This window comes from Jaculus jaculus, chromosome 4 (assembly GCF_020740685.1).
Source record: "Jaculus jaculus isolate mJacJac1 chromosome 4, mJacJac1.mat.Y.cur, whole genome shotgun sequence".
NCBI classification, from domain to species: Eukaryota; Metazoa; Chordata; class Mammalia; order Rodentia; family Dipodidae; genus Jaculus; species Jaculus jaculus.
The window spans coordinates 116,808,275-116,819,983 of record NC_059105.1 but is presented as its reverse complement, the minus strand read 5'-3'; the positions used below and the strand labels follow the sequence as shown (position 1 = coordinate 116,819,983).

Below are 11,709 nucleotides of genomic sequence, written 5' to 3'. Positions count from 1 at the left end.
GGACTGGGTGAGTCTTTGTTCCCCATGCCCTGTAGTGTATTTGTGGGGTGTGACTATAAACCTTTCCAAGACCTGTGAAAATGGTCCTTCAAGATAAGAGTAGGAGAGGCTAAGCCCTGCTTTGATCTGGAAAATTTATTACAGAATTCCAGCCTTACTCCTGCCCCTGAGGGGGTAGGGCCAGCAATGTGCTGTCTGGGAGCAGATGTCCCCATCTTGTCTGAAAGCCAGGAACTTGCAGGGAAGCCATCACACCACCTTATTGACGATGACACCAAGTTCTTCGATCTCACACTGCACTTCGTCACCCTTCTGCAATAGAGATAGCCACAGGGTCTTGGCTCTGGCAATGCGCTTGCACCCCAGGGCCCTCCAAGCCTGCCAGGCCTTCCCAGTCCTCATCCTTATCCCCTTTCCTCCTCTTGGCTAGCTTACCTTGAGAAAGACAGGTGGCTTCCTAAACACACCAACACCTGGGGGAGTCCCAGTCAGGATGATGTCCCCTGGGTAAAGAGTGACAAACCTAGGGCAAAGAAAAACAGCCAGATGAAACTGTGGGCACCTCTGCCCACAGTAAGGGACTGAGGATTGGGTTCAACCTACAGATGTACTGGTGGGTGAGGCTCGTCACAATAGATTCCACTCACTTACTGGGAGACCCAGGCTATCAGTTCTTCTGTCTTGAACACCATCTGGTTGGTATTGCTGCTCTGGACTACCTCCCCATTCACTCGGCAGCAGATCTTTAAGTTGTGTGGATCTGTAATTCAGAATAACACTGGAAACTAGGAAGCTTTGTGATTTGTCAGGTTAGGGAGCCTGGCCTGTGCCACACTGGCTTGGCACTACTCCAGGACTTTATAGTGGTCCTTCTATCCCGGCAGCATGTGAAAGAATGGGGATGTCCCAGACTTCTGAAGGTGGAAACAATGGTTGGGTTCTTTGCCTTAAAATAGGGACTTCTGTCCACAGGAGAGGCTGACAACTGTAGTCCTAAAAATGACTCAGGTGTCTCCAGAGCATTGTGGATGTTAAAGTTGCGTTTACTTGACCCTGAGGCAATGGCCTACCCAGTGTCCTGGTTATCCTATACCCTTAACTTCTGAGGTCTTGGTATTCTCAGCCCTAGGAAAAGTGGCTAAAGTCCAGCTCCACTTTGCTGAGGATTAACTGCACAGGGTGATTGAAGCACTGCTGTCCTCTGTAAGGCTCACCCATGTGGACGTGCCACCCCCCATGGCTATGTTCTGCTCTCCCGCTGTCCCTGTTGCTTGTGGCTAGTCCTGGTGGATGTGTGTGCGCCTGTTGGAATGGGTTTTCTCACAGCCATTCTGCAAGGGCTCAAGAGCAGCCTTGCTTACTTCCGACTTAAGGACTATTCCAGATGGTAGCTAGAGGAAGCCTGACCCACTCAACAGTGTCATGCTCTTTACAAATTCTGTTTCCCAGCAGCTGCAGCTGTTTCCTGTAGGGAGGCTGTGGAAGGCTCTCTGGGAACAGCAGTGACAGCTCAGCTGATGAGGGTGGGGCTCCCCTTGTGTATCTACCTGTAGTTCACCCTGAAGTACTGCTCAGGTATTGTGCAAGGGCAGGCGCGGGCAGTGAAGACTGGGACCTACCTGCTATGCTGTCCCTGGTAACTAAGGCAGGGCCCAGAGGGCAGAAAGTGTCGAAGGTTTTTCCCAGAAGCCACTGCTTTCCATTGCGTCTCATTTGCCAGTCCCGAGCACTCACATCATGAGCCACAGTGAAGCCAGCCACATGAGCCATGGCATCTGTGGTCTATTGGGGCAGGGGATTTAGCCAGACAAGTTACGTCACAGTTGACAACAGCCAAACCCTAGAACAAAGGATCTCAAAGCCATTATCCCACATTAGCAGCCAAAGCTAGCCAAAGGAGGAAGGTGAAGGCAGGATATGTTGTGGGCAGGAAGGTGCCGACCATGTCCCAGAGCCTGAGGCAGCCAGTACTGCTGGGGAGTGCGGTCAGACTAGTACAGGCAGGAGCTGGGCCTCTCCTCGTGGGAGCCCCCTTCCACCTCACCTGGATGTGCTTGCCTTTCTTTCCAATGATCACTGCCAGCTCCACCTCCCAGTCCACCTCCTGCAGAAGAAGAGCAATGAGGCCCCTGGGACCTCTTCCCAAGCCCAGAAGCTATACACTGTCAGTGAGTCTTGGATGCCATGAACCAGAGCCAAGTGAATGACGCAGGTGTAAACCTATAAGGTCTGGACAGAGGTAGGTGGCATCACTGGAGGTGTGTGGTGGTTTGAATCAGATGTCCCCCACATACTTGTTTGCTGGAGTTGTTTCTGGGGTCAAGTTTAGGGGTATTACAGTCAGGTCCCCCTTGCCAGTGCTTGGCTCTCTCCTGCTGCTGTTCTGCATACACTGTGGCAAAGGTGATTCCTAGCCCCTGCTCATACCATGCTGTTCCCTGCCATCATGAAGCTTCCCCTTGAGATTGTTTCCTCCCATCAGCTGCTTTTGGCTGGGTGTTTTGTCCCAGCAATGAGAGGTAATTACAACAGTGTGATCAGGAGGGATCCACACATGTCTGGAGAATTGAGATTAAAAGTCACTGTTGATGCTTGCAGTGAAAAAATGATGCCAAGTAGTAAAAACAGTATGTAACCCTACTATGCATTGGGCACTGTTAGTGTATCCTAACATGTTAACCCATTTCAGTTTAAAAAAAAAAAAAAAAAAGTAGCCGGGCGTGGTGGCGCACACCTTTAATCCCAGCACTCGGGAGGCAGAGGTAGGAGGATCGCCGAGTGTTCGAGGCCACCCTGAGACTACATAGTGAATTCCAGGTCAGCCTGAGCCAGAGTGAGACCCTACCTCGAAAAACCAAAAAAAAAAAAAAAAAATCAACATCCCCTACATGAGACCTGCAGAGTAGGGGGAAAAAATGATGACATCAAAAATAGAAAAACTAGTTGGAGGGGAGGGGGAAAAAGGGAGGATGTGGGAGATTATGATCATTGGAGTATTGTCTGTGTTGTATGGAGGTTGTCAACAAAAAGTTAACTAAAGGGCCTGGAGAAACACCTTACTGGTTAAGGCACTTGCCTGTGAAGCCTAAGAGTCCATGTTTGATTCCCCAGGACCCTTATAAGCCAGATGCACAAAGTGTGGTGCATGCCTCTGGAGTTCATTTGCCCTAGTGCACCCATTCTATCTGCCTCTTTCTCTCTCTCTAAAATAAAAAAATTTAAGTTAATTTAAGAAATCAACATCCCAAAATAAATGTAGGTAAGGGACTTAAACAATTCACAAAAAGGAAATGCCCTACTATGCAGAATAAGAGCAATGAGGGCCCTCATTGAGCATGAGCAGATGTTCAACCCTTCCTAAAACTAGCAAAATACTACTGTGAAGTAGTTGCAAGTAGCCTTTCAAACTGTCTGCTGTTTTTAATGGTAATGATGAGAGCTGGCAGAAGTACATCTAATACCCATGTGCCAGTATCTTACCAATCCCAAATAAAAGGATGAGCCTGGAATGATGGCAGAAGGTAGGGTGTGCTCAAAGGTGGATAGGAACTGACAGGATGGCTCTGCTAGCCAAACTGAGGCCGCCTAAAAAAATCAAGTGTGGCCGGGCGTGGTGGCACACGCCTTTAATCCCAGCACTCGGGAGGCAGAGGTAGGAGGATTACCGTGAGTTTGGGCCACCCTGAGACTACATAGAGAATTCCAGGTCAGCCTGAGCTAAAGTGAGACCCTACCTCGTAAAAAAAAAAAAAAACTAATGTGTATCATAACCAAATTAACGAGAGGAAAAGTCAGGAATGCAAGGGATATGAGAAACATGGAGGCATAGTTTCTTCAGAAGAATGCTGGTAAATAAAGGCAGAAGGCTTAATAGAAAGGTCCACTTCCAACCCCACACAGTAATAGGTTCAGGTAAGGATGAAAGCAGCAGGGAAACAGGGCAATCATGTGATCCCAAAACACCACCCATACATCCCTACATGTTAGAGTGGAGACGTTGACCACTTCGCTTTCAGACCACTTGACACGAGCCTTCCAATGGGCTGCAATGGGAAATATATGGCATTTCCTGTGTGGGGTGTCTGGCAAAAATACTTCATCTAAATCTAATCACGAGGAAACCAGACAAAACTAGCACATGGGAGGATATGATAGGAGAAAACTTGCTGAACTCTTCAAAGTGTCATGGAAGATAAAGAGCAGTGTAGTTGTTTCAGATCAGAGGTCAGTAACCTGTGGCCAGCCTTGGCTGGCTTTGTACATTTTATTGGTATCATTTAAACCTTACCCTTGGCAGCTTTCATGCTAAAACAGCATGAAACTGTTGCAACAGAGACCATGTGACATTCAAAGCCTAACAGTTACTAATGAGCCCTTTAAGAAAAAGTCTGTGGCTAAAGTCACTAACGAGACACACCAAACAGCTCTTTTAAAGGTCAACTTGGTAGAATTTCTCAGAGTTTTGAACGGCTGCCTGTACTTTGGCACAGACATTCAAATTGTAAGGGAGCAAAGGAAATAATCATGCATTGATGACCGTACATACAGTCTTTTCTACGTAAGGATGTTCACTGCAATTCTAAAAGACTCAAACTGGAAGCAAGTGTGGCCACATGAAACTAGTGAGGTGAGGGCAAAAAAACCCTACATGGCATTATAAAATGTGTCGGGGAGAAAACTGAATGGAACAAAAAGATGTTCCTGGTGGAGTCTTAGGTACCGGTGTGCATATGCATGGTATAGTTATGTATAGGAAAGAGAACAGTGGGATTGTATACAGTAAAACAAAACTATGAAAAACTCTGGGCAATGGGAATATGGGCAGTTTTATCTGTATTAATACACTTTCACTGCAGGAAAATTTTGTTATAAAACTTTCTCTCAGCTGGGCATCATGGCACACACCTTTAATCCCAGCACTGGGGAGGCAGAGGTAGAGAATCACCATGAATTCAAGGCTACCCTAAGACTACACAGTGAATTCCAGGTGAGCCTGGGCTAGAGTGAAACCCTACTTTGAAAAACAAAAGCCAGAACAAAACAAAACAATATCTCTGCCTCCTCTTCTTCTTGTAAATAAATAAATTAAAATTGAAAATATTTATTTATTTGTAAGCAAAAAGAGAAGAGAGGCAGAGAGAATGGGCATGCCAGGGCCTCTAGCTGCTACAAATGAACTCAGATACATGCATCACATTTTGTACCTGGCTTTACGTGAGCACTGGGGAAATCAAACCTGGGTCATTAGTCTTTACAGGCAAATACCTTAACCACTGAACCATCTCTCCAGCCCCAGAAAAATGTTTTTGTAATCAGGAAACGATATCAGTTCTTCCACCCCTGCCCAGGCTAGTGTTCTAAAACTGCACAGTCCCCCGTAGTTTCTGTTCAGTGTGTCACTGAATGACAAGGTGTTCTTCCAGGTGAATGATCCTTGTGATGGGCCCTTGTGACCGGGGAGGGTGGCAGGAAGCACTGACCTTGCTCTCTGGTGGGAGGATAACCTCGTCGTAGGGTCCCACGATGGAGCTAGCAAACTTGCTGAAGATAATGGGCTCCTTGGGCACTGGCACGTTCTGTTCTTTGCAGTGGTCGGCATAATTCATGCCCACACATACCACCTTGTCTGGCCGGGTGACTGGGGCCAGGAAGGTCACCTGAGACCGTGGAAGGACTGGCAACTGGGCATTCATAGCTCTGGAGAGACCAAGTAGGAGAGGGACTGGCTGGGAACAGGTCGGCAATCCTGGGCAGAGTGGGGCGATCCCACAGCAGCTATGAGCTTTTACATTTAAGCATATTTTGTAGGTCTATCACCTATCAAGCCCAACTACAGTCTTTTGATATCAAAGCATTATTTATTATTTATCTACTGTTTATTTCCTTTCCCCTTATGGAATTCATATCCATTTAGGAGGGTTTAAAGTCCAATGAGAAATGGAAAGAATGGGCTTTCAGTCCTTCCAGTCACCATGTTGCCTCCCTGCTGACAACCACTGTGTCCTGAATAGCTCTTAACAGCTACTTTATCATGGCCTTCACCCACCACCTTTTTGCATGCTAAGCATAGTGCAGCATATGCCTTTAATTTTTAAATACACATTTTGACAGTCTCCCCAACAGCAATATACAGATAGTTTCTCCTTATGACTGCATATTACTACACTGTAGAAATACACCTACTATTCAATGAAGGGAAGGGAAGTTGCTTCCAATCTTTGCTTATTTGATGGAAAGATATATATGGACAGAGACTGAGAGAGAACATGCCCGGATTAAAGGCATGTGTCACCATGCTTGGCTTTTACTCTTGCTGTTATTTGTAAGGAGAGAGAGAGAGAGACAGAGAATGGGGCTGTAGTCCTTTCTTTCAGGAGTTAGGAGGACATGTCAAAATGACTCCTGTAGCTTCCAAGATACCTCCCTTTTAGGACACTTGGGCCTGACCCTAACTTAGGCACAATGAAGGACATAGAATGAAGTAAGGACCTGATTTCACTACCACATGAGTTAAACAACCTCCCTGAGCCTTGATTTGCTCCCTCTAAATGGAAGATGATGTTATATAAGAGTTTTAAATTTTTTATTGACAAGTTCCATAATTATAGACAATAAACCATGGTAATTCCCTCCCTTTCCCCATCCACTTTCCCCTTTGAAACTCCACTCTGCATCATACCCCTTCCCCCTCTCAGTCTCTCTCATTTTGATGTCATCATTTTTTCCTCCTATTATGAGGGTCTTGTGTAGGTAGTGTCTGGCATTCTGAGGTCATGGATATCCAGGCCATGTTATGTCTGGAGGGAGCACGTTGTAAGAAGTCCTACCCTTCCTTTGGCTCTTACATTCTTTCCTCCACCTCTTCTGCATTGGACCCTGAGCCTTAGGTGTAACAGAGATACTTCAATGCTGAGCATTCCTCTGTCACTTCTTAGCACCGTGGTGCCTTCTATATGAGAAAAAATTTTTAAGGTTTTGGCTAAACATGGTCACACACATCTAATCCCATTATTTGGGAGGCTGCAACAGGAGGATCTCAAGTTCAAAGTCAGCCTGAGATAGATTACCCTGTTTCAAAAATCAAAAACATATTTCTAAGGCTCTTAGCTCTTAACTAAGAGAACAAGTGTAAAGAGAAAGGCAGGGTTCTCCTCCTCCTCTGCAGAAGAGCCACCGATTGGCTCTGATTCCAGAGCTGGGAGAAAGGTGAGGGAAGGAAAGGACGACCAGGGTAGCAGCCGCAGGAGATGCTGCCTGCCCCTTACCTTCTTGCCACTGAAAGGGTGGCCTCTCCCTGCTCCAGGAACTGCATCATCGTCTTGGGAAGTGCAGGGTCAAAGGCATTGAGGTCAACGACTCCCCCACCATTCTCTGACTCCAGGCCCAGGTGAGGTTCCGCCAGGTGTGGTGCCTGGAACTGCACCAATCTCATGTCTCTGGAGGGTTGAAAGGGCCCCTTCTGAGCTTGCAGCAGAGCTGACAACAACTTCCTTCTACCAGAGACCAGCATCAGAGCCTAAAGAGAAAGAATAGGACCCAAGGATTGCAGATCCATCACCAGGATGAGTCCCTCTCCTTCATCAGCCCTTCCTGGAAGCAGTCACACAGGATATTTCACCCTGATATGCTTCTTAAATTTTTTTTTATCGAAAGAGAAAGTAGGGGTATCCTGCTGCTGCTACAAACTAAATCCAGATGCATGCACCACTTTATCTGGGGAATTGAACCTGGATCTGCAGGGTTTGTGAGCAAGCACCTTTAACAGCTGAGCCATCTTCCCAGCCCCTGCTGCAATTCATTAGGTAAAGGAGTGTAGGTGACGATGCCAGGTATCAAGCTTAGCCCCAGGAACTGCAGCCTTCCTTCTGCCAGTGCTTTATGAGAGTTCACACTGCTGAGGGCACAGGGAAAACAATGTAGGCCAAACTCAGCCCTGCTCACTTGCATGCAGGGAGATAGTCATGAATTGATGGACACAGGCTTCAGCTACTGGGATGATGCCATGAGTTCACCAAGGGCACTGCCTTTGGTTCCTCAAAGCTCTAGGAATGAAACCAAAAATGAACAGGACCAGAAAGTTGCTACAAGTCAGATAAGTATCTGCTGCTGAACATGGACTGACAGCTGCCTCATGCAATTTAAAAAACACTTGAGGAAAAACAATGGTCACACTAGGACATGCTGCAGCAGCAAATGAACTCCAGATGTATATGCCACTTTGTGCATCTGGCTTTACATGGGTTCTGGAGAATTGAACCCTGTCAGGCTTTGCAAGCAAGCACCTTTAACTGGTGAGATATCTCTCCAGCCCACATGAAAATTTTTAATTGCTAACTTGATTCTGTTGGCGTCTCACTTAAAATGCTTCCAGCTGTTCATGCCATCAAGCCAGAGCCGCCTGTAGGCTGCCCTCCTTGCCTCTTTAGATCTTGGTTTCTGCTATTGGAGAACAAGCAGCCTCTGTGGCTGCTGACAGCCCAAGCCTTACTGGACTGCTCAGCTGTATCTCTGGTTCAGGGACTAAACCCACTTAAAGAGACAGAGACCCCATTCTGTGTTTTTTTCCATTGTCAATGCCAAGGAAGGAGGGCACATAGTTGGCAAGCACCTGTGCAGAGCCACAGCCCCAGCTCATTCCTTTATCTTGTTTTTAGGTCTGGTCTCTCTTCCCTACCAAATCCCTCTTGGCTGGACACAATGCTTTAAAAGAGAAAAGCCTTTTGTAGGGGTTGGGGAGATGGTTCAGTGGTTAAAAGTGCTTGCTCCACAAGCCTGCCAACCAGAGTTGGGATCTCTAGGTCGCACATAAATCCAGCCATGGCTACGGCAACAAGGCAGCAGGTGGGGGAGTCAGGAGAATCTTGAAGCCCAGAAGCCAAATAGAGAAAGCCTGTCTAAAAATAAGGTGGGAGAAGACTAAACTCCCAAGATGGTCCTCTGACCTCCCCACACACATGTGCACGCATGCACACACGCTCTTTATGCTGAAAAATTGCCCTTGGTCCTCACCGGGCTGAGTCAATCTGCCCACTTCAGGTAAAGACTCATTAGATTTGGGTAATCACAGTGCTGGTCTACAAGCCTGACCATAAAACCAAGGGCTTTGTGTCTCCAACTGTATTGTCTCACACAAACACCTACCATGCCAGTGTGCAAAGGCTACTCCAGTCAAAGTACATATGTTCAGACATTCCACACACGAAGATGACAGTAGCTGCTCCCAGTGAGAGACAAGCACTATGGTAAGTGGTCTATCATGTCTGTCCTTTTTAAATTATTTGCATGTGTGAGTGTCTATGAGGGGGTGCTAGGCTCTCCCGTTGCTTCGAATGAACACCGGACACGTACCATTTTGTACATGGGTGCAGGAGAATCAAATCCAAATAGGCAGGCTTTGCAAGCAAGCACCCTTAAGGGTTGAACCATTAAGGGCTGAGCCCGGCCCCATATTTGTTTGTTTTTGACAACTGTGGATGGTGGATACTGTTAGTCCCATTTTACAGATAAATAGACTAAGGCTTAGAGAGGGGTAAGGGTCATACAGTTAGGAAGACAAAGTGGTGGTGGTCGAATCCATGATCAGATGAGGTCCTATATTTAGAAGCAAGGTGCTTAGCAAGCGAGATGATCTAGTTTCAACCCGCCCTACTCACCCCAGGCACTACCTTCAACAGGAGACACTGAGGTCCTATTTGCTAGCATTCCTAACGGCTATCAAGCCATGTCTGCGGGCGCCTAGTAGCTGCTGCCTCAGAGTGAGCGCTGAGCACCTGCTCTCGTGGATAACCCCACTGATTGTACCAGTCCCACGATGTGATGGACACATGCAGATGTCATTTCCGCCTTCGTAACAATCCCCATTCTACAGGAGGCAGCGGTGAGACTTCACCAGCTAAAGACACTTGCCAAGGTGGCCTCGCGGTTTCTGCAATAACCACTAAACATCACAGCCTGGACTCAAACTCTGCAAAAGGGCCCGTTAGGAAACCGGCCGCAAAAAAAGTGGGGGGTGGGGGCAACTGCACAGGCACAGGCAGCTTGAGACGCAGGTTCTCTCGTGGCCGCATCCCAGCTTCTCCTGGAACCTGTCCATCACTCTGTCTGCTAGATGCCCAGTCCCACTCGGCAGTCAGTGAACGTTCCAATGGGTCCGCTCGGCCGTGCGTGGAGTCGGAAGCCATGGGTCATCTGGGTCCAGTCCCGCCCGCCCTGGGAGAGACATCCGCCCGGGATGGCCTCAACCTACCTGGCTGCGGTCGCCCTGCGCTATAGGGTTGGGGTAGACGAGCTGGGGGGGTGAGAGGGCGGCGGGCGCCAGACCCTCAACCTTCCCTGTCCTATAGTGACAGCGGCTCAGCCCTGTACCTCTGCAAGAACGAGGGACGAGGGTCGCGCCCTGATGACGTCACGGAACCACAGCCAATAGGAGGGCGCCTTGCTCTTCCCAGAAGTAGGTCGTGCAGGGGCGGGCCCAGGCTGGAATGGTGGTTTTTGTGCGGTTGCTTGTGTGTCCTGGGTCAAGTTGAAGTGCCTAGGGGACGCATTCCAAAGACTCCCTCTCAGGGAGGGAGACTGGGCTTGCCAGACCTGCGCTTCTGTACTATGTTAGCTTTCTGCAAGAACTGCTTGAGGGTCTTTACCTAAACGAATGACCTTTCATTCCCAATAGGTCAACAACTCTGCCATTTATGCTTCCTTAGGGTTTTTGTTTTGTTTTGAGACAAGGGCTTATGTAGCCCAGGGTGACCTTGAGCTCCTGATTTCCTTTCTGGGTTCTGGGGTTATGGGGTATTCAGCTCCTGTAGTTTTTCATTAAATTTCACTATTGCGCATGGAAATACTGAGGATGCTCTGGAGAATGAATGCCCTAGCTTCCAGACATGGTCATTTTTGCTTCTGTTGTAGCTGTGTTCTCCTTGGGAACCAAATTTCTCCCATGTAACCAGGACCAATCACTTCATTTGTTTTTCACAGTGTCATTAGGATCCTGATGTGAGTGGGAGGCAGTGTGATCTTCCAGCTCAGTGGAGTCATGATTGCATTCCCTGGTGGAAAGAGAGCTCAAGCTGGTCAGGATGCAAAGCAAAACTTCTGCAAGTAAGATATTAGATGTAGTAAGGAAGCTGCACCCCTTCTCCTGCATTCCACTCCTGCCTTCCTGGGTCTGTGTAGCCCAACTGCATGAGACACTCCAAACAAGGGGCTCTGATTGAAGTCATGCACTACATTAAGAAAGACCCCATCCTTTTAAAATGTTGTCTCCCACCTGGAAGATGATGGGGCATGTGGTGTGAAGACAAGCTTCTTCCATGGGAATGAGCCTAGGGATGAACTTTCTTTCAGGACTGGTGTCCACAGATGATAATGGCTAAGCATTATGGGCAATGGAGGAAGGCAAGTCCATATCTAGAATATGTGGTCTGTAAGGGCCAATCTCTATCCCTTCCACAATGGAGGAGGCCCACGGTAACCAACCTGCCCTGAGGTTGCTGGCTAGTCTCCACTGTGAATGGTGCCAGCTCAGGGACCCAACATTCGGGAATGTGGCAATATTGTTAGTCAGGTCAGCACTGGGAAGTCCATGTTGAAGCCATGCAAAAACCCTCTTCCTGAAACACAATCACCATTTTCATGAGCCCATAGAGCATACTCTAGTGAAGCTAGGGAGAGAGGCTCCCACACATCCTGGGAGCGCACCAGGTTGTCCGT

At 47.9% G+C, this 11,709-nt stretch overlaps 1 protein-coding gene across 2 annotated transcripts; it reads right to left on the bottom strand.

The window, feature by feature from the left end:
* Positions 1-115: 115 nt before the first annotated feature.
* On the bottom strand, positions 116-10,400 carry Fahd2a (fumarylacetoacetate hydrolase domain containing 2A). 2 transcript variants are annotated; one of them, XM_004651745.2, is made up of 8 exons: positions 10,247-10,400; positions 7,266-7,516; positions 5,481-5,697; positions 2,045-2,104; positions 1,620-1,782; positions 652-760; positions 436-523; positions 116-312 (listed from the first exon to the last, which is right to left on the bottom strand). In XM_004651745.2, the coding sequence occupies exons 2-8, from the start codon at positions 7,508-7,510 to the stop codon at positions 250-252; spliced, it is 945 nt and encodes a 314-aa protein (XP_004651802.1). In that variant the 5' UTR covers positions 7,511-7,516; positions 10,247-10,400; the 3' UTR covers positions 116-249. The 2 variants fall into 2 exon arrangements, 1 of the variants encoding a protein (XP_004651802.1); XR_006636858.1 differs by having other exon boundaries at positions 261-312; positions 648-760.
* Between the last annotated feature and the right edge of the window lie 1,309 nt (positions 10,401-11,709).

Bases quoted from the DNA above. Each gene is read 5' to 3' on its own strand.
- Fahd2a (XM_004651745.2), bottom strand. From the start codon at position 7,510: ATGCTGGTCTCTGGTAGAAGGAAGTTGTTGTCAGCTCTGCTGCAAGCT. The intron at 761-1,619 runs GTAGGTCCCAGT...TCTGAATTACAG, and splicing joins TACCAGGGACAGCATAGCAG to ATCCACACAACTTAAAGATC. The intron at 524-651 runs GTAAGTGAGTGG...TCTTTGCCCTAG, and splicing joins CTGATAGCCTGGGTCTCCCA to GTTTGTCACTCTTTACCCAG.